The sequence below is a fragment of the Volvox carteri genome, assembly GCF_000143455.1.
Source record: "Volvox carteri f. nagariensis unplaced genomic scaffold VOLCAscaffold_33, whole genome shotgun sequence".
Classification (NCBI taxonomy): Eukaryota; Viridiplantae; Chlorophyta; class Chlorophyceae; order Chlamydomonadales; family Volvocaceae; genus Volvox; species Volvox carteri.
The window spans coordinates 520,670-546,805 of NW_003307576.1; the positions used below are offsets into that span (position 1 = coordinate 520,670).

At 57.8% G+C, this 26,136-nt stretch overlaps 5 protein-coding genes across 5 annotated transcripts in view; 4 read left to right on the forward strand and 1 right to left on the reverse strand.

Annotated features, from left to right (window-relative positions):
- Positions 1–1,355: 1,355 nt before the first annotated feature.
- VOLCADRAFT_93700 (uncharacterized protein) lies at positions 1,356–8,633 on the forward strand (the record flags this gene model as incomplete). The annotated part of the gene is made up of 8 exons (XM_002952895.1): positions 1,356–2,512; positions 2,897–4,268; positions 4,399–4,921; positions 4,980–5,072; positions 5,200–5,282; positions 5,630–5,747; positions 5,931–6,079; positions 6,897–8,633. 8 exons carry the CDS (start codon positions 1,356–1,358, stop codon positions 8,631–8,633), a joined length of 5,232 nt encoding a protein of 1,743 aa, XP_002952941.1.
- Positions 8,634–8,895: 262 nt separating this feature from the next.
- On the forward strand, positions 8,896–10,230 carry asf1 (anti-silencing factor; the record flags this gene model as incomplete). The annotated part of the gene is made up of 1 exon (XM_002952896.1): positions 8,896–10,230. The coding sequence occupies one exon, from the start codon at positions 8,896–8,898 to the stop codon at positions 9,550–9,552; it is 657 nt and encodes a 218-aa protein (XP_002952942.1). The 3' UTR covers positions 9,553–10,230.
- Positions 10,231–10,434: 204 nt separating this feature from the next.
- VOLCADRAFT_93702 (uncharacterized protein) lies at positions 10,435–11,838 on the forward strand (the record flags this gene model as incomplete). Its single annotated transcript, XM_002952897.1, has 3 exons — positions 10,435–10,605; positions 10,871–11,119; positions 11,470–11,838. The coding sequence occupies 3 exons, from the start codon at positions 10,435–10,437 to the stop codon at positions 11,836–11,838; spliced, it is 789 nt and encodes a 262-aa protein (XP_002952943.1).
- A 3,634-nt stretch (positions 11,839–15,472) lies between these two features.
- VOLCADRAFT_118231 (uncharacterized protein) lies at positions 15,473–22,913 on the reverse strand (the record flags this gene model as incomplete). The annotated part of the gene is made up of 13 exons (XM_002952992.1): positions 15,473–15,666; positions 15,739–15,877; positions 16,401–16,671; positions 16,771–16,861; positions 17,308–17,341; positions 17,393–17,857; positions 18,285–18,719; positions 19,055–19,513; positions 19,736–20,311; positions 20,857–21,108; positions 21,854–22,120; positions 22,537–22,623; positions 22,698–22,913. Coding segments are annotated over 13 exons (3,486 nt in total), but the record flags the coding sequence as incomplete, so codon positions are not given.
- Positions 22,914–23,281: 368 nt separating this feature from the next.
- The window catches only part of VOLCADRAFT_118233 (uncharacterized protein), a gene marked incomplete at both ends in the record, with an annotated part of 7,947 nt that continues 5,092 nt past the window's right edge, over positions 23,282–26,136 (forward strand). The window contains 4 exons of the mRNA XM_002952898.1: positions 23,282–23,446; positions 23,679–23,759; positions 25,073–25,159; positions 25,521–25,655. Of these exons, the coding sequence (XP_002952944.1) occupies positions 23,282–23,446; positions 23,679–23,759; positions 25,073–25,159; positions 25,521–25,655 (468 nt within the window). The remainder of the gene's footprint in view (positions 23,447–23,678; positions 23,760–25,072; positions 25,160–25,520; positions 25,656–26,136) is intronic.

The following is a 26,136-nucleotide window of genomic DNA, read 5'->3' on the forward strand; positions in this document are numbered from 1 at the left end:
GCCGCGGAGGGGGCAGCAGAGGAAAATACAACAGCGCGGAGGGATGCGAAGGGCGCAGGCGGACAGTGGAATCATGTGGTAAATTCACGTTCCCTTACCGTGACAAGCGAAGCCCAACTCAAGTACGGGCTGCAAGAGATATGATTGAAGTTTCTTGGTCCTGATTCGGCGTGTGATTGTTCGTATAGCATCGCGTTAGCAAAGCACTGGTGGCGGATAAACAAAAGCGTCGTCATAAACAGCAAGCAGCTGCTACGAGAGATGTAAGAAATGCTCTATTGTCAACGACAACGAGTTGAGCAAGGTCAAAGAAGCAACTACCAAATTGGGGCTGCTGTCCGTCACGCCAACAAATGGTAAAATCACAAAATACGTTCTGGTCTAATATACAGTACAAGAAACACAGAAGATGCCTCACAACAGTGTGGAGAATGTAACGTGCACATACAGGAAAGGTTAACAATGCACGACATAGCACGGTCAGCACACTCAAGTGCATGCTGCGACAGCTGGCCCTGAGGAATGAGGACAACGGAAAATGGCGTTACCTCCCTAGCGTACTAACGTTACATCGCTGTAATTATGCGCGATGGGAAACCAAACCTCCAGCGGGGGTGCTCTTGAGCATTCCCTTGATGTGGAAGAAAATGCGAGGGCGCAAGTGCAATCTGAAGAGCAGCTTCAAGGACCTGCATATGAACTTCTGGGTCCCGGACAGTATAGGTTTCCGTTTGACCTGCCCAATGTGAACCATTTCCCGTCATTAGATGACGCACTCCGTTATAATCCCAATGACGTCCCAGCAACGACTGGTCCTAGCGTAGAAACGCTTGCTAACCTGTACCCATGCAACTTTCCGGAAGCAGGGCTCGTCATGGAGCCACGCAGCGCATATGGCAGTTCAGCGCAGGCTGGAGTAGACGCATACTTTTCTCGTATGGTAAGATGCGCGAACTAATTCCACGCCAACGTTCCTACGCTAAAGAGCGTCTTGAACTTTAGCCACTGACCGCCACGCCAGCATCCCTGGACAGGCTGAATCTCCACCAACAGCTGTCCCATGTCAGCTGCCCGACCTGCCCTTCCGTCCGGGGTCTCAACGGGCATGGGGTGACAACTGGGAAAACCCTCAAGGTAACGCACTTACATGAATAAAAGAATCTCGTCAAAGGGCCTTGCCACCTGCCATCCTGAACTTGAATGTACCAATCCCTGAACCACGGCGCAACGGCCACCTGGCCGACCCGGCATCTTACACACGCACGCATCTCCTACCTGTCCTCTCTCTCCCACCCACTCAACCATCCCACACACAAACACCACCCACACGCTTTTCCCCCGCTGTAGCTACCCACATGACCCGGTCTCCTCCACCTTGGCCGGCGGCATCCGAGCCCTCCACCACCTCCCTCTCCGTTACACACCTACCCACGAGTGACCTGAGCGGGACGCAAAGCGCAGCGGCTACGTGCGGCCGCGTCACACCTGCGGCAGCTGCCGCCGGAGCACCCCCCGGTACGACCACAACCGTCACCACCGCAAACACGTCGCCACTTGCCGCCACCGCAAGTGGCATCACGGCGCGCCATGGGCTCCGTCCTCCCAGCGCCACGGAGACGCCGTTGGCCCAGACGCGCCGGGTGCTTCGAGTAGCCAACCTCGCCGCGCTGCACATGGACTCGTTTGAGTCGGACGTCTCTTCAGAGATACTTTTGGAGACTGGGCGGCTGAGGGCAGCCCCTGCGGCTCGCGGTTCAGGCCTGACAGCAGCGGCGGCGACGGCGCGAGCGGCTGCGCCGCCGACACCAGCGGCGGCGGCGGCAGCGCCTGCCGCGCAGCAGCCTTTGTCCTCGGTACTTCCCCTAGTGACCACACCGGGCGATGACTCCGATGAGTTTTACGCTCCACCATCATCCTTTGTGGGACCGCCGGTGCAGGTGCAGGTGCATGCGACTGAGGGGACTGTGCAGGCTCGACGCGCGCCGGGGTGGGTGATCCCGGGTCCCGTGGCGACGTGGCGTCCGGACTCTGCTTCTACCGGCCGTAGAGAGCTAAGAACGCTGCAACAGGAAGACCTACCACCATCATCACAACAACAACAACAACAGCAACAGCAGTTTCAGCAACAGCACCATCACCAGCAGGAGCTGCCGCAGCGCCCCTCACCAGGCACGACTGGCGGCTGGGTTGCCGTTACCGATGTTGCTGCTCTTGCGGCTGCGCAGGAAGTGAAGGACAGTGTCGATGGCGGCGAGGCCGGCGCCACTGACGGCGCCACTGCGCCACTCGGTCCTCATGAACACTTTTCTGGTCACGGGCATGGGAACAGCGGCAGCGGCGCCATACCCGTGGGGGATGGGTTTAGTAATCCTGGCTGTAGCGCTGGCGATGTTGGCGGTGGCGGAGCAGCCGACGGCGGCGGCGATGGCGAAATAGGTGTTACTGCAGACGGCGTGGAGCCCTTGGGTCGGGCTGCTGCTGTCAATGACGGCGGTTTCGGAGGTGGTGGAGTGTACGACAGTAGTAATAATAGTGAAATGGCGGGCCGCGGAGGTGAGGGGGCCGGCACCAGTCACGGCATTGGGTGCACTGGCGGCGATGGATCTGCGCCAGTGAGCAGCTGCGCTAGCGGCGGCAGAGGCCCCATGAACGACGACGGCGGCGGCAACGGCGACACCAATGTCGTCGATAACGGTGGGCAATACGGTGGCGGCGGCGGCGGCTTTCACGCCGCAATCGGCGAAAAAGGTAGCGACGACGCCGGCGCAGTCGCGGCCGGCGGCAGTAGCAGCCGTGGCATCGGCATATTGGACATGGCGACTGTCGCCATCAACAGCCGTGGCGGCAGCACTGCCGCCGCCGCCGCCGCTGCCGTCCTCCGTCGGTATGCCTCCAGCAGCGTGCCAAGTAGCACCGCCCCGAGCATCGCCATTTCCGATCAGAACGCCGCCGGCACCGCCACTGGTGGTGGCGGCGGCAACGACGACCTCTGCGGCGGCGGCGGCGGCAGCAATAATATCCCGGCGTCTGACTCCGGCGCCGGCAAAAACAACAACAACGATGACAGTAACAAAACCATCCGCGTTCCCGACAACCGTTATCATCCAGCCCTAGGTCGTCATGCCTCAGCTCGAACCTTCTCCGGCCCACGCAACCCGGCGGCTCCATTCCAGGGCCGCGGCCCCGGCGTGCATCCCAGCTCCGACCCGGGGGAGGCCCCCAGGGGCTGCCCGTGGCGGGTGCCCCGGAGCACTTGGCCGTCGGCTTTTCGCAGCCACACGGATCTGGGCCGCTTGGCGTGGCTGCAGCCGCCGTCGGCTGGCAGCGGTGGCGGCCGTGGAGGAGGCAGCAGCGGCAGGGGCGGCGGCGGCGGCGGCGGCGGTCGCGGTTTGACCCTTCAGATGAAGGACTTCAGCCGAGTGATGGACTCCGAAGCGCAGCAGGGAGCTGTCCCGCAGCCGTCGCTACAGGAACCAGTGTACCGACCAGCATGGCGGCCGCCGCCGCCTTTACAGCTGCCGTCGCCGTCAGAGGCGCCGCTACAGGGCCCTGATGCGGAATGGCATGCCGCGGCGGCGGCGGGGGGGGATGTAAGAGAGGACGGGGGTCCATACCGTGAAGGAGAAGGACCCGTGGACCCCAGGCCGTTGCAGTTGGGCACGGCGACGCGGCCCTTGTCGCACGGTTTTCACGGAGCAGCAGCAGGAGCTGACGTGTTGCGGGATGTCGGGATGTCTGCTGGCTCGGGGAAAGGACCTGGACAGACCGGGGGGAAAGGATCCTCCCTCCCGCCGTCACACTCACATCCGGATGCACAACGACGGCCCTGGACAGCCGCGCCGGAGCCATCGGGCTCATTGGGCATCAACCTTGCAGTGGAGTCATCTGACCGGCCATCTGCGCCCGCCATCCCCGTGCCGACTCACCCCCAGTCGTCGCCATCGGCCTTTCCCCAGCTTACTCCCTATTCATCCCATGTCCCGTTTCCGCCGTTTCCGCCGCTGGCGGCGGCAGTGCCTGGCATATCCCCCGGCGGTAAGGGGGGTATGGTCGACTCGGCCGCGCTGACAGAGCTATGGGAGTTCCTACACGGCGGCCATTCCAGAGGTGGCGGCCCCGTGGCCGCGCCGGCAGCCGGGTCTGGAAGCTGCTCTTCCGTAGCCGACGAGGCATCGTATGAGGACGTGTGGCCGCCGAACGCATGGACACGGACCCGCATTCGGCAGGAGCCAGTGCCAACGGCTAGGGGCTTTTCCCAACAACCTTCGGTTGGCGGCTCCTCTGGCGCGGCTCTCCTCCGGCCCATGCAAGCTGACCCACATCTTTCAGCCATGCCGCCATCACCGCCACCACCACAACCACCGCCGCCGCTCCCGCCCTTCACTTTGTCGCTACCAGCCATCCCCGGATACCACACCACCACCACCAACAACAACAACACCTCATTACCCGAGCTTCTTAACCTCGAAGACGTCCGGCCTGCCCCGTCCTCGTCCTTGCCCACGGTCGCCCCACTCCAATTTCGCGCCATACGTTCAGTCCCTTTACCTTCTCTGTCCAGTGGTCATTGCCGCGCTGGTGGTAGTGGTGATGGTGATGGTGATGGTGGCGGCGACCATCTCTCCCATAATCCACCAGCTCATCCTTGGAACAGCCATCATCACCACCAGAACCACCACCAACAACGTCAATATCAACAACATCGTCCGAATCATCATCAGTATTACGACCATTACCACGACCACCATCGCGGCGATGCGAGGGGGCCAGGACCCCCAACTACTACTACAACTGCCGCCGCTCTTGCCGCCGCCAGACCTCCCGGAGGTGCTGCTCCTGGAGGCAGTGGTAGTGGTGGTGGAGGTGGTGGTGGTGGTGGTGCTTTTGGATCGAGTGATGTTGCGGCAGCGCTGCTGCGCGGGTCCTTCAGTTGGTCACCCGAGGACTCCGTCGTGAGACTTCCCACAACGCACCTGCAGGCGGAGCTGAGTTGGGACGCATCGTCTGTAGAAGGAGGACGACAGAGGCGCGACGGCTGGCAAGGGCCAGGACCAGTCTGTGGCTTGGGGCCGGTAAGCGGCGCTGCTGCTCTGGAGGAGCAGCAGCAGCAGCAGCAAACAACAGCAAGGAGGCGGCGGCCAGGCCAGCCCTACTTTTACCGCGACCGCGATGATGACAACCACCATCACCACCACCAAGGACAGCAACGGAGGCAGGGACAGGGACAAGAGCGCAATACCGGCGCAGAGGCGGCCGCGCCGTCGCAGGTCGCACCGCCGCAGGTACCGCAAGATTGACCCTGCTTAAGAGCCTGGGCTGCTCTCGTCCTCATTGAGACGTGCCTTCTTCTCCGCGCGGCTTTCGACGTCACAGACGCCTCTGCCCTCGCCGCGACGCGTCGCTGCTAATATTAACCTCTTTGTGAGCAATGAAGGCATGTCGCCCGAAGGCAGAGGATCCCAAAAGGATCGCCAGCGTGGATCCCTTTCCGTAACCCAGACGCAATCCAAATAGTCAACATTACTCCGGCTGCCAATGAATGATTTTGGTGTGGTAGAACATCCTCGTCTTACTGCTGGTGTGGGTGCGCGTTGTTGCCATTGCGGCTATCTCGCATGGACCTCTGCAGGTGCAAGTCAACGTCAACCTGGATGCAAGCTCCCTCAGTGACGTGTTCTCGCAGTGCCTGCAAGCCGCAGTGCCTGCGGTGTGCGCCGCGGCGGCGGCGGCAGCGGTCCTGGGCCAAGGTACGCTGAACAGCATATCGCGGCAAAAGCACACACGCAACCCCGCCCAGGATGAGCCTTGGATGAGAAGGAAACCTTTTAGGGATTTTCACGGGCCATGGACTCGCTCCCAGGCGCTGTTCGATGGCCAATTTTCAGCTGCTGTTTGCTGCTGTGTCGGTGCTGCTGTGGCTTCGAATCCAGGGGCGTTGCAAGCTTCGCTGGCCGGCCGGCCGGTCCTGCCCGAAGGCGGTGGTGGCGATCCTGTCGCTGCGTTGGCGGTTAATACTGCCAGGGAGCTGCTGCCAGCCCGAGCGACGACGACGAAAGGGGCACCACATCCCGACGGCAAGGTGAGGGTAGGTGTGGGTGGGTGCCCATCCGGATGAGCCGAGCTCTGGGAGCGTTGGTGGGTTTGGACACGTTGTGAAGAAATGTATGCCTAGCCTGGTCTTGTCCAGGCCAGCCTACCCCTTTTTAGCCTAGGTGCATATGCTAGGTGCCTATCGCGGGAGGTGGAGATGTGGGAAAGGCTTTACTGCATTTTGGAGATTGGGTCCTCCGCATAGAAGACTATGTCCGCACGATAGAATATTCCATTTACAACTGCCCTACAACGAATCATCAAGGTGGCACGTACGGTTGGGTTTTGACGAGTATCTGAAGTGCAGAAAGTGTGGTGGGTGTTTGGCACGGCACGGCATGGGGACGGATGGTGTCAAATGCGGCATATGCCATAGCTGCCACTACCGCGGGGTGTCGAAGTTAGCGGAAGTGGGGTCGGCTCTACTTCACTGTACGTTGGGTATGTGACCACTTACGAACGTCTTAATGTATTCATGGCTGGCACCTTTTTTCCATTTTTACTTTCCTAACGGCCATCACTTTTCCAACCAGAGCCTCTTGGGCTACCCATAGCTGCAGAGCTGCACTCTCCCTTCTCCTAGCTTTGAATTCGTCGACAGTTCACCCTTTGCTTATTCTTGCGTCATATAATTTCTCCCTCCCTCCTCCCCCGTTGTCGCTCGTCTTTCGCCATATCCGGCCGTAATCCACCTGCTGGCTTCGCCCTTATGTCTCCGTCGCCGTGGCTGCGGCTGTTATGAATGAACAACACCTCCCCCTGGGTCCTGCGCGCCTGTGATGCCACGAATCCCCCCCCCCACGAAGCGCCTGGAGCTCGGCCCCAGTTTAGGACTCGGCCTAACCCCTGGCTTAGCAGCCGCTTGCAACGCAGCCACACAGACCGACTCGCCGCCCTGTAATGTGGAAGCACAAACCAAGCTGCTCCAACCAGCATCTGCCGACACCGTCGCCGCCATGAGCACCACCAACGCAACCACAAGCGCCGGCAATGCCAGGTCGCATCAGGAGCCTCCTCTTCATCCTTGGCGCGGATTTCCAGTCGCCGCAGCATCCATGATGCCCAGTGATGATGGCGTCTGCGGCGGTCCAGCGCCTCCGCTGGGTATCGTGCCTCCTCTGTTCAACTCTGCCTCGCCAGCGTACAGTGAACTGCTCCGGAGGACTGCCATGGCCACGCCAGCCGTACCGACGGCGGCGGCGGCATCCACCGACGCGGCGTTAGCCGCGTCCATGAACTTGAAGAAGAACATGGCGCAAGGGCAGCCGTGGACTTCGGGTGGTGGTTCATGGTGGTCTCCTAGGGACGCGCCGTCCCTTTCCGTGAGCTCCTCCCCAGAAAGGGTCGGTACTTCGGCTTCGGGCGAGGTGGGGAAGGGGACGGCCGTCTCCGATTGTCACATGGGCCCGGCGGCGGCGTTAGCTGCGTCGCCGTTGCGGGTCTCCGCGTCGCTGTCGAGTTTGCTTACACCCGCGATTAGCCAGGCGGCGACAACAATGCCGCCGTCTGTCGGAGCCGTCACCGCAAGAGCCGAGGGGCTGCAACATCATGGCGTTCTGACCGCGGCTGCTACTTCGACGGTGACGGCCTCGGCGGTGGTTGACCGGGGCCCGGTGTTCCATAGCCAGGCAGCCGCCAGTCTGTTCGAGGAGTGCCGACGGGAGATTCACAAGCGGGCCGCCGAAGGGCAGGCGGGCTTGATGGTGCCATGTACGACAGCCGTTACCAGCGTCAGCGGTGTACGGTCGCCACATGTTCGGCACGCTGGTGGTCAAGCAGGTCATCGCTTCATCGCTGGCGGCGGCGGTGGTGGGAGCAAGCCAACGCCTGCGGAACCCATGAGCTACACCGTCGGTTCACCGGACGTGAAACGCCGACGGTTGACATTGGCTGGAGAGAACGGTGGGGGGCCGGTGGCGTACGGTGCCACAGCCGGGACCGCTCCACAGCTTGGCTGTGGGCCGTTCGCGCGGCCATCTTCGTGTGTCGGCGTGGCTGACGCGATGTGCTTAAATCCTATCCTCCTCCGTTATGCGCCGCCATCAATAGCTAGTCTGGAGCAGCAGAACGGAGTTGCTGCTGGGGCTAGGGGTTCAATGCAGTCGCAGTTACTGGCTGGCAGGCCCGATGTGCCAGTGTGGCAGCAGCCGCAAGTTGTCGGATTTCCAACACCGATGGCCAACACGGCGCCACATTTACTGGGCCTGTCCGAGTTCGCTGATCGGATGATGTTTGACGTGGATGGACTGAGATTAGGTGGAGCGTTCACAACATTTAAGGTTGTTGGCTTGGGGGCTGCCACGCACGCGGAAGGTGATGGCGAGGTCCCTGGCGCGTTGTTTGAGGGAAGCTGGGAGACCGAGGCGGAGAAGCTGAGACACATGGAGTACTCACAGAATGGAACGGACGCTGCACTAGCTGCAGAAGAAGCGGCCACCGACGCGCGCGGCGGTATGGAATTGGTGGCCTCTCCGCAAATGCATAACCAGCAGTCAGAAATGCTCCTGCGCTTTTTGGATAGCCTCGACCAGCGCCCGATTTAAAAACTGCTTATTACGAATGGAGCGAAAGGGAGTGTTTGGGGATATGGCTGACTTTTTTGGTCGTTTGGATGTACGTTGCCGCCGTATTGACCATTCCGCGCAAAGCATGCCATGCGCAACCTTGTATCCATTACAGGCCTATCAGTTCTGTTTAATTCACGTATTCCCTGCTTTTACTAGGCAGGAAACGTTTGAATTTTGCATATCGCGCGCGACTTTGACATATTTCACGTAACTTCAAAGCTCTGTCAGGTGGAACGCCATGGCTGTTAGCGTTCTATCTGTGCGCCCATTGAATAATCCAGCCATGTTTACGGACCCGCTAGCTTTTGAGATAGAGTACGAGGCGGTGACATCGTTGCAACAGGATCTTGTTTGGAAGCTTGTCTACGTCGGGTCTGCTGACAGCGATCGTTATGACCAGGAGCTAGAAAACATTGAGGTCGGGCCGGTCATGGCGGGCACTTTCAAGTTCGTGCTCGAGGCCAACCCGCCGAATCCTCAGAAAATTCCAGCCGACGACCTGGTAGGAGTCACAGTCATTTTGCTGACGTGCTCCTACCGGGACAAAGAGTTCATCCGTGTGGGTTACTACGTCAACAATGACTACCTGGACGAGGAGCTGCGGGAAAACCCCCCAGAGCAGCCGCGCTTGGATCGGCTTCAGCGGAGCATTCTCGATGAGCATCCGCGCGTCACGCGTTACGCAATTCCCTTCGATGATCCGGAACCAGCTGATGGCGCACAGCCAATGGATGAGGATGGCTCACAACCGATGCAGGGAACGGAGTCAGCGGACGCCATGATGACCGCTCCGCCGCTGCAAGCAACAGCTTTCCAGAGTCAACCAGGAATGTTTGACGGGCACGCGCAGCAGGCTGGACCCCAGCAAATGTACCATTATGTACCAGTGCAATGATGAGTATTCTGCTGTTGCTTTGCTGGCGATCGGCAACCTTACATGTGGTCTTGTTATACCATTGCGAAGGCCGCAGTGCGGAAGATAAGAGTTTAATGGGGGGTTGCGACCCTGCATAGGGCATGCAGACGACAGGAATTGGTTGTACACCTCATGGTTGGGTTACAGAGCATGGGTTTCGGTTGTATTCTGGCACGCAGCTGACTTTTTGACAATCCTAGGCGTCCGGTTGTGAGGGTGTATGCCTTTGCTTGACATGATAAGACGCGTGGACGTGACGGAACCCACGGAAAGACCGTTGCGGGCTAATTCATGACTGGGCACCTTGTTGTGGAACTGTCCAGGATATTGGATGCTTTCGACTGTATTGCCCCATGTCTGCACGCGCGAACATGTGCGTCTTTTTTACGTTAACCAGTGTTCACTTCAGACTTTGACTCTTCTAGGGTTTGACTCTGTGGGAGTGGGCGGCCAGCATATATCCAATGATAAATTTGTATATATGGAGATACTTCTATTGGTCTACTTGCATTTTGGGCCCACGAGCTGTATTTTAAAGCAGTTGGACCGACGAGCTTTTATATGCGGACAACACCGTAGCTGCATCACAGGACAAGGGGCTGGGCTAGCCAATTGCTATGGATGTGCTTTTCATTTATGTAAGCATAGAAACTCACAGGCTGCTATCGAATAATGCATTGGAGTTTTCGCATACGGCAAGACGGTTGCACGGCAGCAACGCCATCCGCCAGTTTACGGCCGGCGCACCCTAAGTGTGCTAAGTATGCAGCAAGTTCGGCACTGGACGCAAGGAGCTATACAATTACCTTTCTTTCTGCTTGGTAACGTCTTCGCGTCATGTCTTCTACGGCTTTCAAAGTAATGCCAGCAGTATCACGACTGGGCTTTTTGAAGGTCCCACGCCGAGTTATCTCATGCCGTGCTAAGATACAAGAGAATATGCCTGAACCCTTGGTGGCGCTGTCGTCTCCAACCCCACGCATGAGGAACGGTTCCATGATAAGGAGCCTTGCAGCTGCTGTCGAGCTGAATGTGAGTTGTAGGACAGTCCTGGGCACTACATCGTGGATGTGGGTTAATGGTCAGCTCCCTTGTTCGCTTAACTGCTCGGTCGATCATTTTGGCGGGTTACCTTTCTAGGGCTGTTTATGATTATTTATGATCCTTTACTTTTCTACAGAGTCAGGCTCAACGTTATGAAACATTTGCGGGGCGAAGCGCGATGGTAAGTCGGATTGTTTCGGAACATGTTGCCGGGGCTCGCCGCTAACACTTTCCGACGTGGTGGGCTCGGCAGGTCGGTGTAGCCGTCGCAGCATGTATCGAAATAATTACCGATCACAGCGTGTTCTTCCCCGTCAACGGCGATACCGCGATAACCTACGCTTGCGTGGCCCTGGCGACTCTTGCGTCGTCTGTGGGCATTGCTTTCGTGAGGGGTCGTGGCGACTCTCCAGCTGCCGGCACTGGTGTCGACATTTTGGAAGCAGTCTATGCATCCCTCACGGCGGCTCAACGCTCTGCTGCGAGCGTCACGCAAGCTCAGGTAGGAGGTGGCGCCGTGAGGGCAGGGCAGGCGTTGCAAGCACCGTTTTATCCGTTCGTAACTCGCTAACTAACCAATATAGCTTTCTGACCTTCTTGTGCGATTGAAGCTATGGATAGCTTTGCTCCTAGCTGGCTAAATCGCACCGACATAACCCAGCATAACCAAGACCTGCCATAACCAAGGGAAAGCTCCGATGGTACTCGTCGCTTTGCTGAGTTAAATATTAAGCATCATCGTCACCTTGTCGCTGAACATGCATCCGGAACCACACGTCCACCATACCCAGAGGCCCCTAACATGCCACCAGTCTGCACTTCCTTCGCTTCCATTTCTTTTCCTGCACCAAGTTTTTCCATCCGTCATCGACACGTTCAAAAGGTCCTGCGCCAAAAGGCCCCACAAAGCCGCGTGCTCAGAACATGCCAGTGTCCATTCCAATTATTCCCCTCTTCTCTCTTCTCTTCCTAAGTCTTTTGATGATGATTAGGATACCAGTCAATCCGGATACCGGATACCGGATCCGGATACCGGTCAATCCTTTCATAACCTTAAGCCCCCTCTGTATCCTCGGACTCCACTCTCGCGGTGGCGTTTTTTTCATCGCATCTGAGCAGGTGGATAAGGCGGTGGACTATGTGTTGGAAACGGTTCTGGAAGGCCGCTTCGACAGCTTCTCCATCGAGGGCCTTATGACGGCCTCAGATGAAGAGCCTTGAGTAAAGCCGCCGGCAAAAGAAAGCTGTTGCAGATAAATATGTACGTCTGCCGCGCCCCTGGTCGCGGCTACGCCTACAGCGCTTTGCGAGCTGCTGCCGTCGATCACCGGTGTTGATGAAGGTGGTATGGTAATATGGCTTATGTGGCTCCGGAGCTGCTTTGACGACGTTGTTCGGCGGCACCTCGACGGCGGCAGGCAGAGCTGAGCTGGGCTGAGCTTAGGCGGCGACAAACAATACTTTGTATCGATAGCGGTGCTGGCAGCCATGAATGGCTTGGCCACAGCTTTCTGCTGCTACTACAGCTGCTGCTGCTGCTGCTACAGTCGCTGTTCCTGGTCCTGCTGCTGCCATTGATTAATATCTCCCAGGCGACGAAGGGGAAAGGGGAGGGAGAACTGACTTTTCTTGCTACTGCTGGTTATTTCGTCGCGGTCCTCCACATCGTCCACTTCTGAACCGCCTTCGGGGTGAGCTCTGCTGTTGGATGGGCCACTGCACTGCACCGCACTGCACTGCACTGCAGGGCGACCAACCAGACAGAGTGAAATGGGGGATCGATGAAAGGATGTGGGTTTTGTGGGTTTGGTGCCGTACACCGATATGTCTGTCCCGTGGGCCGAGTTGGTACCGGTCAGTTCCTCAAGCAGTTAGTTCCTCGTTGCCTCCATCAGGTGTTTGCCGTTGCTAGTCCGAGGTAACGCTTAAAACCGCGAAGTACCTGCGGATGCCGTATTATTGCGCGTGCCAGTACGAAGCGGGCCAAGAGAGATCCTAGTAGAGAGACGCTGCGCACCCCTCGCTATGGGCGTAGGTCCATAAATGTACCTGGTCGCATACCGCGAAACCGGCAAGGGGCGAGCCTGGAGGCTCAAGCATCTCCGTCTTTAGCTGGGCATCGAGCTGAGCATTTAGGCATTCCGCACCTCTGTCACTTTTCAGCCTCGACCTCGATCACGTGGGTTAATCCTCGAGGGTTGTACCCCACGTGGGGGGCGGTGAAGGGTTTGGCTCGCGCTGCTGCTTTGCTTTGCTTTGCGCACCCCTCCCGCCGCACATTGGGGCGGTGTGGGGACTGTTCCGGAGCTCTTTGCGGCGTTTGTTGTGTTTGTCACCGTGGTGCAGGAAATGCGGGGGAAGGAAGGGAATTACCTCACCTCACCTGGATTGCGATAGTCGGCCACTCCAGGCGGAAAGTGCAGTTGTCTATCTATAGCTTATGCATGAAGAGTTTTAGGGTATTCGATGCACTCAACTTTCAATGGGGCGCGCTTGGGCGTCACGTTTGCTTTTTTGGGGGTTACCACCCAATTGGTGTCGCGAACCAGCTGTGGACTGCACCCTGGCTCCTCTTAGATTTGAGTCCCGTTGACTTGCCCCCATATGTGTGTGTAAATCTGTGGGGGGTGTGTTGTGGGGGGTTTTGGATGTGGGCGTTCTTACACCCTTGTATAGAGGGGTCTGAGAACCCTCGGCATCGTTTTGGGGGCGGCCGGGTTGCTAGGGTTGCAGCCACTGTGCTTGCGGGTTGAGGAATGGATTTTCGGTGGCTTATATGTGCATGTGTATAAAGGCTGCTCAATTCAGCAGCAGCAGGGGGCCGTACTGTGGCGGCTGCTGCTGCGGCGGCGGTTCTCGTTGATTTGCTGCTTAGGCACCTGCTGCCGCAGTCGCAGCAGCAGCACCGGGCGCAACGGCGCTAGGTGCATGGGACACAGATTGTACTGCATTTCCCGTGGTGGGTCGCAATTGAAGTCTCTATCGAAAGCGGTTCGGATGTGTGTCTGTTGCTGCAGCTGTTGTTGTAGCTGTTGTTATCGCGTCGGGTTCGATTAAAGTGCAGCAGGAGAGCCTCCCCTTTTGGACCACTGGCGAGGGTTGGGTCAATTGGTGGTAATAAGGGTGCGGCGTTGGGTTCTCCTTTTATTTTCTTTTTCGAAATTACCGTCCATGTCGTCACCGTAGCAGCTACACAGCAGCATACGCCCACACGTCACATTTGGTGGGTAATACACGTTGCGGTGCCCAAGGTGGTGGCTGCTTCCAAACCATGATTCTTTTTTGGCGGCATTCTTTGATACGGCGGAGATACCGAGGCTGCTTGCGGCTAGGTGGGTGAGAAGGAAGGATGGAGAGCGGGACGGATGACATCAGGTTTCCGAGTGCGTCTTGTTGCTACGCACGCTACACACGCGCACACATATACACGAACGTTCCTTTTCCGCCTTGCTTTGGTTTTCTGGCTACCGTGGCATATTTGCTTTAATGGACATACGCCCATTGTGTACTTTTATTCTTGTGTGTGCGTGTATGTATGTATGTATGTGTTATGTATCTTGTTACCAGAAGGCAGTTGTACATGGCTGGGAGGGTAGAGCGGTCATCAAGCACGCGACGTCAAGCCACGCAAGCCGTCTTCGTCAGATCATTTATCGCGGCTTTTACGTTGATTTCTTACGGCTGACGGCTGGTGTAGGATTTTGAAGAAAATTTACAGTGTATCATACGAAGTTTTTACCTTATACAAAAACGTTGAAGGTGTATGGTCTCCTCATGTCCATTGCTGTTGGACGGAATTTAGCGGTCTGGAAGTGGGGGCGCTGCAGGAGTTACAGGAGCTGTTGTAATTATATATTATACGCATTTCACACCTTGTTGGCCCTTTTGGGATATTTTATGTCGCGAGCGATGTGCGGCGCTGTGCGCTAATGCACATGCTTGGCAACAATCGCTGCTTCTGTTCCTGTGTGAGGAAGCAGGCGGCAATGTCTGAGGATGTAACCAGGGGCTTTCAAAGGGCTCTGCGGACGGATGACTCCGTCCACACGCAAAACTCAAACTCTAATTAGAACTTAATTTGATGAGGAAAGTCTCGAGCGCGGTATCGGCATATGCAGGTAGAGAAGGGTCGTCAGGCACCGAGCAGTTTACTCCTTTAACTCAGGGTGATTAAAAAAGCTCCCAAGTCGCGAGTCGCGAATATGCCTTGCTGGTACCTTTTACGAAACCTCCTCTCGACGCCGCTGCATTACGTCAAACAAAAAAACATATAAGTTCAATAGACGAAATCGGTCATTTCACAAAAACTACTGGTGACTGCGACTCCGCGACTCCGAACAGTAGTTCTTGCTTCTTTGTCCGATGGTAATCCGATCCACCACCTGCGACATTCATCCGCAGCCCTCTCCTAAGTACCTAAGCAGTAGTTCGCCCTCAGCAGACCCCACAGCCACCACATGCCATTATGACTGTACGTACAATGCACGTAACTGCATCCACATGATGCACAAAAACACATATGCACATCCCCTCGTTCTCTGAATCCCCCTCGCCACCTACATACACACGTAGAAAGAAAACGCTCATCTCCTTACACTCCCACATCTAAATGCCCTCTAATAACGGTCCAAGTGGGCACGTGCCGTACGATATCTGCCATACCTAGCGTGTTAACACCCAACGGTCACTCTAAAACATCCGCCAATCCCACCAAAGCAACCACCCCAGCCCCACCACACAACCACCCGTGTAACACCATCACAAAGTATAAAACAGTCTCGCATCATAAAAACAAAGCCGCTAGGAAGACTTCACTTCAATTCACTTCACTTCAATTCACTTCAGCGCATAGCACTTAGGAGGACAGCGGCGGTGCCGGCCGCTTCAGCAGCCCCAGCGCCGCCGGCGTGTTGCCCGCCGCCAGTTCGCAGTACGCCAGCAGCAGCGTGGCGCTCCAACTTCCGGGTTGCAGCGCCAGCGCCTGTCGTACAAGTGCCTTGGCCTGATCCAACTCCCCCTGGCTCGCGAACACAGCGCCTAAATTGGCAGCTGTGGCGGCAAGGGCGGCAGAGCCGCTCAGCGCCGCCAACGCACTGGTGTTCCCAAGGGAGTACTGCTCACTGCCGCCGACGTCGCCGCCGCCGCCAGTGATTGCAGCACCGCCGCCGCCGCCGCCAGCGCCAGCGCCTCCGAAGGCTCCTCCGCCGTCCTCGTCTGACCTCTGGCTGCTGCTGCCGCTCCGAATGGTTCCCTGTTGCGGCTGTGCAAGGGAGGAAGGGGAGGAGGGGCATGAAGGGAAACGACCCAAGTTCTAAAGTTTCTGTCACAAGCGGTCCCAAAGGTGCTTGCTTTGGGCGAACCGATGAGCTCTCGATGAGGATAACCCCCCAACTGGAGCTGGGCGCTAGGGCTTGGACCGGCCCAGCCCATCTTAGCACAGATTATCAGGCTATCAGCTATAAGCCTAGCCTGTAGTAGACAGATCCAGCCCAAGGAGAAGAACGCAGGAGAAGGTGGTTAGGTCGGTGGTTAGTCGGTTAGGGGGGAGGGTAACCCCCAACAATTTCTAATTAAGCTCTGTTCGGCCCCTCTCCCCTTCTTACACACATACACACCAACACACATGTGCCGCATACCTGACGCATTTCTCCCCCCCGACGTACATCCTAAAATCTTCAAAACACAATCCGCAGCTATGTACTTCTGCTTCATGTATGTAATGCATGTAATGTATATACATTCCCTATACTTCTTCGCGCCTTAGTTTAATTATACACACACACCTGTTGCAGCAGCAGCAGCTGCTGTTGCTGCTGCTGCTGCTCCCGCTCTTGGGCCGTCATCAACCACAAGGACAGGCATTCCACTGCATCTTCGGGCCTGTCCAAGTGACATAGCGCCTCTGCCGCGTAGTTGTGAGCCAGGAAAGCATACTCAGCCGCCGCCGCCACCGCCGCCGCCGATGACGGCGATGAAGATGGCGCGGGTAATGCGGAGGATGCATTCGCGCCGGCGGTGCTAGTCGTGGCGGCGACGGCGCCGCGTCCGGTACCGCTGCCAAGCGCCGCCGCCGCCGCAGCAGCAGCCGGAGGCGGCGGCGGCGGCACCGACGAGACTGCAAGGAGGGCCTTGGCGGTCTGGAGCGCCGCACACCAGTCCTCCGCTAGGAGGTGCGCGTACGACAGGTTGGCGAGTACGGCACGCCGTACAGCACACAGCTCCTCAGAGAGAGCTGCGCTGGCGTCTGCGTTGGCGGAAGATGAGGTCCGGGCCATGCCATGGGGGGGGGTTGGGGGGTTGGGGGGGATGAGATGGCGCAATGGAAAAGAAGCAGGAGCACCTCAATGCGAGGAGAAGATCGGTTGCTCGCGGGATGGGAAGCAGCATTTCAGCCCGGGGCCCTGGAGGCCAACGTCTGGCGTTGCGTAACTCACTCTGGAATTTTAAAGACAAAATCAAAATCCGACGAGCTGACGAGGATATATCTCTCTATATAGATATTAGAAAGCTGCGAAGTAAGTAGCTGATACCAACCCATCGATTTGCAGTTCATTGGCAGCGGGAGCCCTAGACCGCGTAGACAAACATACATACATACATACATACATACATACATACATACATACATACATACATACATACATACATACATACATACATACATACATACATACATAAGCACTGCCTCACCTGTCCCCTGGGGCTCATGCACACCGTTGGTAACCTGGTGGTGATGGGATGGAGGTGGCTGCACGTGCGGTGGTGCATGCCGTACCTCCTCGCCTCCGCCGCCACCTCCGCTGCCGTTGACCTGACCCACGGGACGCTGTACCTGATGGCTCGACGATTGTTGCGGCTGCTGCTGCTGCTGCTGCTCAGCCTGATTGAGCTGCTGCAGTGACGGCGGCCGCAAAAGCTGCTGCTGCTGCGGCGGCGGCGGCGGCGCGTTGTACGGCTCTCCGGAACCAGAAACCGCCGCCACCCCCCCCTGAGATCCAACGCCGGCGTCACCGCCGCTGCCGCCGTTACTGCCACCGCTGCTACTGCTACTGCCACTGCCAGCTCCAGCTGCGGTTGCGGTTGGCACTGGGCCGCTGGCGCTGGCGGCGGCGGCGGCGGCGGTAGATATGGACGTCGCCGCAGTGGAGGCGGCGGCGGCGGTCGCACATCCGGCCAGTGGAAGCGGCTGAGAGGGGGTGAGGGACAGCCCCTCCTCCAGTTTGCTGTTGCTGCTCTGCCACTGCAGTGGAGTCACGATCGGGGTGTTGATAGGCGGGATGTTAGTATGGTCGTTACGAACGTTGGCTTGTGGGGGCTTGCGGGTATGTGTGTGTGAGTGTATGCATGCATGTGTGGGTGGGTGGGTGGGTGTGGGTGTGTTACAAGTATCTATCTGACCGGGCCTGACACTGGCCACAGAGGGGCTGCTGCCTGCTGCCCCAACGGAAAGGGTGTGTGTATGTGTGTATGTGTATGTATGTGTGTTTATGTATGTGTATGTATATATGTGTATGTGTGTGTGTATGTGTGTGTATGTGTGTGTATGTGTGTGCCTGACGCAAGGGAAGTCCATTATTGAGGGTGGACGACGAGGCCCCCAGATGCCCCAGATAAGCTCATGTACACCCCCCCCCAACACGCACACCCATACACCCGCACACACGTACCTGTTCGTGCGCCTCCTGCTGGGCCTCCAGCTGCTGTAACGCCGTCTGTAACGCCACCACCGCCTCCGATAGCAACTCAGATGCACAGGGCGACCCGCCCGAGGTCTCCCCCAAAGGGGCGGACGGCGCCGCGCACGGTGCCAACATCAAGCGACCCTCCGGCTGCTGCTGCTTTTGCTTTAGCAGCACCGCCACCGCCGCCATTGCGCCGCCGCCGCCTCCCGCCTCCTCCCCCAAACCCAACAACCCTTCTATCGATTGCGGACTTGGACCGGTGCCAGACACCCCGGCGGCGGCTGTAGCAGCAGTAGCACCATCGGCTGTTGGTAGCTTCCGCCTCCAACGCTGCTGCTGTTGCTGCTGTTGCTGCTGTTGCTGCTGGACTTGGCGGTAGAGGCCCAGAGCTGCCTCTGCGGATCGCAGCCACAGCAGCGGCTGCAGATTACACAGGAAGGGATGGAGGAGGAGGAGGAGGAGGAGTTATAAGGAGGAGGGAACGGAGCTTGTCGGAGTGAGGTTCCTATACAGCTGAGGTGTGGTGAACGTGCGGATGTGCGTGTGTATGTACGTGTGTATGTGCGTGTGTATATGTGTGTGTGGGGGGGAGAAGGTGGAAGTCATGAGCAGGAAAAAAAGGAACGACTTCCGGCTGTGCTGAGCCGGAGGAGAAGAAACCCGCGGGTGTACCGCGACAAAAACCAGAAGGCTGCGTTGCCCCGGGCCTTACATATGTCCAACACTCACCCCCCCCCGTCCCCTCTACCCCCCACCGTGTCGCCACATACCGTGTTCACGTAGTGCGAGGCGGCAGCCGCAAAACACCTCCGAGCCGCCAGGTAGTTTTGCAACATCAAGTGCTGCAGGCCCGCATTGTACATCACCGCAGGAACCGGCACCGAAACTATAGCCGGCGACGGCGCCGCCGCCGCCGCCGGCACAGCGCCCCCACTACTACTACCGCTACCCTCCCTGTCGCCGCCGCCGCCGGCGCCCTGCCCCTGTTGTTGCCGCTGCCCCTGTTGTTGTTGCTGCCCCTGCTGCTGCACCTCTGTCTCAGAACCCAGCCGCGGCCGCGCCGACGACGTAGATGCCGCCGCTGTCTGTGTTGACGCCGCCGCCAGAGCCTGCGATAAGTACAGCAGCGCCAGGGCGTGCTTTCCCTGCTGGTGATGTACGAGTCCCAAGTTGTTGAGCAACAGCGGCCGGTAAGATCCGGATAGCGCGGGGTCCTGCACAAGCGGAGAAACTGCGGCCGGCGAGGGCGGCAGTGGGGGGGAAGACGAACCACGAACGAGTGAAGCTGCTGCGAGGGGGGGGGGCCCCGGGAGGGGGAGGTGTGGCGAACAGCATAGCAGCACACGCAAAGAGAACACCTACCACCACCTCCCTACCACCACCACCACCTCCTTACCACCACCACCACCTCCCTACCACCACCACCACCAGTATACCTGCATCATCGCCAGCAGCAGCTTTGCCGCCTTCCTGGAGCGGCCCCTGTACATCTCCAACTGGGCGCGGACGGACTGGAGAAGCAGCGCCTCCGCACCGCCGGGACTACTGCTACTGCTGCTGTTACTGCAACCGCTACCGCTACCGCTGCTGCCGGCGGCTGTGGCTGCGGCTGTGGCTGTGGCGGACAACAAGAGCGGTAGCGACGCAGCAGGGACTGAGGTAGGGCCGCCGCTGCCGCCGCTGCTACCACCGTCGCCATCTTCATACGACTGCTGCTGTGGCTGCTGATTCAGTTGACTGGAAAGCTGATGCTGCAGTGGCTCATGCTGCTGCGGCAACAATGGCTGCTGCTGCTGCTGCTGCTGCAGCACTGTGTGCGGGTGTTGCTGCTGCTGCTGCTGCTGCTGCTGCTGCACTGTGTGCGGGTGTTGTTGCTGCTGCTGCTGCTGCAGGGCGCTCCAGACGGCCTTCAACTCCCTCTTCGCGGCGCGGGTGTTGTGCGCCAGCGCGTGCAGCCGGGTGCGGTAGAGCTTAATCAGGAGCTTCAGGTCGGGGGAGGCAAGCGGACGGTCCTGAAGGAAAAAAAGATGGCGTGACACCGACACGGCGTGAACCAGCGGTCCAACGGCAGGGGGAAGAGCCTTTCCTGATCAGGACATATTTTTAAAAAGCTTGACAAAGATCGATTCTTCCAACGACAAAGAATTTTACCCAGCGCCATCAGCACCAACAAAGCAGTGCTGCTACAGGTCTATCGTCTTTTGTGTAAAAGCATTGCAAACATTGAGAAAATAATGAAGGGCAATAGGTAAAAAAGAACCCAAAGTGTTCGTTTTTTCATCGTCATATTCCAAACGTGGTGTCGTACCGTGGCGTCTAGGAGTGCTCTGCTGCGTTCCATGGCTGTCGTACACCACCGGGATACCCGCGGCAGCGCTAATGTGCGCGGCCGCCAGCCGCCGCCGCCGCTGCCGCTGCCAGTTCCCGCTGCCGTTGCGGCTGCTCTAGAACCGGCCCCAGCATTCCCCCCGTCGCCGCTCACAGCTTCCCCCCCTCCACCGCCGCTGGCGTTGCCGCCGCCAGGTCTGCCGCTGTACTGCCCGTACTGCTGCTGCACCGGCGGCGGCACCGATGGCGTGTACGGCGGCCGGTCCGCAGCGTAAGCCTCCGCCAGGGTGCCGTACAGCCGCTCGAAGCGGTACAGCAGCGCGACGGCGCGCGGAAGCTGACGGCCCTCGATGTAGATGTCCAGCAGCAGCGTCAGCACTCGTACGGCAGTCCCTTCCGCCAGCGCTTCAACATTGGCCGCCAGCGGCTCCAGTATCGCTGCGGCGGAGGCGTATCGGTGCTTGTGGTACATCAACACGGCCTGAACGGGACACATAAGGGGAGGGGAATGTAACGCGGCGAGGGAGTGAAAGGTTTTCTGCCATGGAAAGAGGTGCGCGTTAGCGCGGCGAGGGAGTCGGGGAAGAGACGCGAATGGGACCGTAATGGCTGCCGTCAAAGAAAATACAAGGTAATGATTTCCTCTGCGTTGCATGGATCCTCCCTGCATATTGATTGTTACAGAGTGGGAGGCTTCTGGGTCAATTGCAAACACATTAGGATGGATGCTGATCTGGAGTTGTTGAACACCGTATCTAAAGGCACCATAGAGCACAGCATGCAAGTACGAACGACCTTTATATAAAAAAAACCCAAAGCACCAAAACCAGGAGGCTGCTGTATGTACATCACCTCACCTCAGGGCATGAGGGCTGCAAACAGCAACCTCCCCCCTTTCTCCACCCCGCTTTCTCCACCCCCCTTTCTCCACCCTTTCTTCCCCCCTTTAAGTACTTTTTGTTAGGGGGAAACCGGAGGGAAACCCTAGTCTGCGTCCGCTTTCTGTGTGTCTACCCACCCACCCACCCACCCGCCCGCCTACCCACCCACCCACCCAGCCACCCACCTACCCCCCTGCTTGTCTGTCTGTTTATTTATCTGTAAGGTCAGCCTGCCTGCCTGCGTGCCCGCCTCGCCCTGCCTACCTAAATACGTACCTGCCCGCCTGTCTGTCTGTCTGCCTGTCAGTCTGTTTGTCTGTCTGTCTTTGTGACATACACCCTTACCCTGTTAAGCTGTGCGATCGCCAAGTCATCTCGTACGGGGACCAGCGGCAGCGGCTCCAAATTACTGGACGAACGGGACCGGCTCGCGATGGCGGTAGTGCTGCTGCTGCTGCTACTGCTGCCCCCGCCAGCGGCTACTGCTGAGGCTGAGCTGCCTCCAGTCTCACCAGCACCGCCGCCAGCAGCAGGTACTGCTGCTGCTGCTGCTGCAGCGGCGGCGGCTGCCGGGGTGCCGCTACAGCCCTCTTCGGCTGTAAGCTTGTCATTCTGCAAGGAAGGCATGGGGGGAGAAGGGGAAAAGAGAACGGGTGGGAGGAGGGGGTTCAGGGGGGACGGGTGGAGGGCTGGATAAGCGAGGGGGGGGGAAAGGAAGGTTGCGAGGGGTTGTGTGAGTAGAGAATGTATCGCGAGACATGTTGGCCAGAGCTGTGGTCAGGGGACAGGGCGGAAAGTTGTGAAAATAACTACGGGTTAATGAGGGTTACTCGGCGGCTCGGCGGAAAATGGATATCGAACCGTCCCAGACGAGACTCGAGCACGCGCGGACTAAAGGATATGGGGAGGCTGGTTGGGGGTCGCCTTGCCACGAAGGTGAGCGTTTGACAGGAGCGCTTCCCGGACAGCAGGTGTACTCACACAAGGGCGGGATTGCAGCTGCCACACGCTCATGCGAATGGGCTTACCGAGATTAGCTCGAGCTGGGAGGCGATGCGCTCCGCCTCCGCACCGCCGAGGATGGCGTGCTCAACGACGAGAAGGTTGTGCGCGAGCTGACAACGCCAGAGAACGGAAGCAAGTAAGATCATGTCTTCAATAATCAGGCCTCATAGCCTTTCAAGCACACCTTAAGGTCTGACTTGCCCTCCGATTCAAGCTTTTGCAGCGTCGCCTGACAGTTGGTGAACTTCTCTGTAAGCCACAGGCACGTGGCCTCTGCGCATGCTAACGTGTCCATGAGAGATCCGCGGGATGCATCTCGTTGGGTCGGGCGGCTCGGGATATCTATGGGTCGTGAGGACAAGCTAGGGCTACGATAGTGGCCTAAACGAAAGTTACACGGCTATGTCGAACAAGGTGAGGAAAATAAGTATGCGAGGATCCCTAGGTAATTATGTTAGCTTTGCTTGCACCCTGCGAACGGCACAAAAGTTGGTTCGCGCGATGAATAATCTTGTAAATACAAGGTATTATAAAATTGACTTCAATTTTATGCCAACCTGAGTGAATATATGTGTGAAGACAATATTTATAGAACCTTCATCTAGCCCGACACATCTTGCTCCGCTTCCCCCTTCCCGGCGGCGCACCTTGCATGGACATTGGGAATAAAGGTTTTTCCAGTTTTATATAAAGTAAATTGTATCGTTGCATTATTTGTTTTAGGACTTTTGCATCGGAAGTTGGCGGCCGAAGCGACGGTTGAGTGCAATGCCTGCCTCAGATTTGGCAACCCGTTACGATGTGGAACAGACGGCAGATTACATCATCAGAGGCAGCTACCGCAGCGTGGCTCTGCAATTTCCGGATGACCTGTTACCCGACAGCCCAGCTGTGTCGGAATTGCTGCAGCAGCGCCTTGGCGGTCAAGCAAGGGTAGGTCGCCAGTTATCGTTTTCCGATAACACACTGTTTACTCGTTTTGCCCTGCAGCAGCGGAAGCGGTGTCATGCATCCTTTCCCCTTGACATTTAGTGCCCTTCTTTCCCTTCCCTCTTCTCCCGCTCCTTCTGGAACTCTCCCCACTCCCCGGTACCTCAAAATCCAGCTCCCCTCTTCTCTCCCCCCCTCCATCCCTTTTGTGGCTACCCCGCTTGGTCTCCGACAGGTATTCATTTTGGCTGACACTGCCTACAACCCCTTAGGTGTGGATGAGGTGGCAGCCCAGCATCTGAATGCGCAGTGTGTGGTGAGTTTGGCGGGTACTGTTGTGTTCATATGTTTACAAGATATTCATCTCTAGAGGTATTTGCTGGTGTTTGATGGGTGTATTTGTTATTGTATTAGAGGATTTGGGTTGGCGGCAGCGAGGCCTTGATAGGTGTTAATGCCAGGATGTTTTGCTTTTTGCATGTTTATATAACCGCCCGCCCAAGATTCTTTCCATCGCATTTAAACTGCTCCATCATTGCACATGTCCTTATTATGGTCCCTCCCCCGATCTCAACCCGATACTTTTATTCCCAGATTCACTACGGCAGAGCTTCCTTGGCGCCCGTCACCTCCCTCCCCGCCTTCTTCGTCTTCCCGAAAGATTCCCTTGACGTCGCCGCCACGGCGGCGGATGTACGGCAGGCCGTTGCGGCGGCAGCGCAGGCCCGACATACATCTGCGGCGTCATCATCACCATCGTCATCGGGGTTTTCAGGGGTAGTGGTGCTTCTGGATCAGGGCTACCAGCACCGATTGGAGGAGCTGCGTCGGGCGCTACAAAGCGGAGGAGGGGGAGGAGGGGGAGGAGGAGGAGGAGCAGGGGAAGGGGGAGGGGGAGGAGGCCGAGAAAAAAGGGGGGAGAGTGTTGTTGCCCAAGAAGGTGAAGCAGCAGCAGCAGGTTCAGGACCAGGATCATCGGCGATGTCGTGGATTCGGCCTCCCTGGATCTTTGCCAGCTTGGCGGCCAGGTCTCTGGAGCCGCAATGCCCGCCGGGACAGCAACAGAGTCCATCCACGACATCGCAGCAGCCTGACGGCGCTGCCGGCGGCGGCGGTTGCTGTGCTGCTGCTGCTGCGACGGCGGCGGCAACGGAGGTGGCGGCGGCGGCACGGGAGGGACCCCCGGCTGTGTGTGTCGCGGCTGTAGCACCGGCATTAGCAGGCGATGAAGCAGGCGGGGGTGAAAAGTCAGGAGGAGGGTGTTGTACGGCAGTTGAAGGTTGTACGGCGGGATCTGGATCCGGGTGTGAATCTGGATCTCGATTTGATATCGGCCGTTGTCGCGGAGTTGCCGCCGCTGCGGCTCTCGGCGATGGCCGAGCACCTGATGCTGCTGCCTCCGCAACAGCAGCAGCTGACGGCGGCGGCGATCGCGGAGGTTGCGACGCATGTACGACATGTAGTGTGGCGGGGCTCAGCTGGTCGCGACCGTCAAGTGTCGGCCGCCGTCACTGTTTATATGTTTGGATTGGACCCAACGGCAGTAGCACGCATCAGGTGCTACAGCTTACGCACAGCACGTGCGAATGGCTGTCGTACGACCCGGCGGCTGGCGGGGATGTACGGCAGGGATTATCGGAAGATACGCGACGGCTGCTCAGACGACGGAACTTTATGGTAGAACGGGCACGGAGCGCCAATATCGTGGGATTGCTGGTGAGAGCTCTTGCGGCGTTTTTTTAAACATTTCAAAAACTTGCAACCTGTTACAACTAAAACCTTTAGCTACAACCTACAATTTAAACTAGATTTACATAAAATATAAAAAGCATTTTTATTAAAACTTCCGATTTCTACCCTTTTTCTATGGGAATTGATTCCTTTGGTACGGTTGCTCGCCATTTCCTTCTCGCCTCTCATTAGATCATTACCATTTTGACCATTACCATTCTCGCCTCTCATTAGATCATTACCATCATTAGACCATTACCATTTTGCAGATCACTAAAACCCTAAAACCCTAAAATCAGTCCCCAAAAACCTACCATTTTCTTTTGTGTTACTCGTTTTTTTCCAGGTCGGCACGTTGGGCAGCGCTGGCTTCCGTCACGTCATTTCGTCGTTGAGGCGCCTCGCCATCGCCGCCGGCAAGAAGACGTACACGTTCCTGATGGGGAAACCCAACCCTGCCAAATTAGGCAACTTTCCCGAGGTGGGATAGGGATAGGGCGATACTTCAACCAGTTACCATTACGTCGTACATCACGTCGTACATCACTTTGTAAAAGTGAACTCCCGATCCTTCAGAGCCACCATTCCCTTGGTTCAAGTTCGAGTTCTGAGCAATCTTTTCGTAGCCGAGCCCCTTTTTAAGCCGTTGTCGCCTTCCTCCCCTCCCCCCTCCGGCCCGCTGACTGGTTAGTTGCGCCCCCTTTACTTCTGGCTGACTTCATCAGTCTTTCCTTGGCAATCACCTCCACTCGCTCGTGGTTCGTCTTCCCCCTCCCCCCTCCGTCACCGTTTTACTCCCTCCCTCCCCTCCTTCTCCCGGTCCCCATTGACAGCGCGCGCGGTCCCCTCTGGGGCCCCCTCCCTCAACTCAACCCCGCGGCATGCTGAGGTCAACCGTGTATCGGCAGTTGACCCCTTTCTCGTTTTTTTTCGCATCATCGCGTAATTCCTATTCCCCCCTT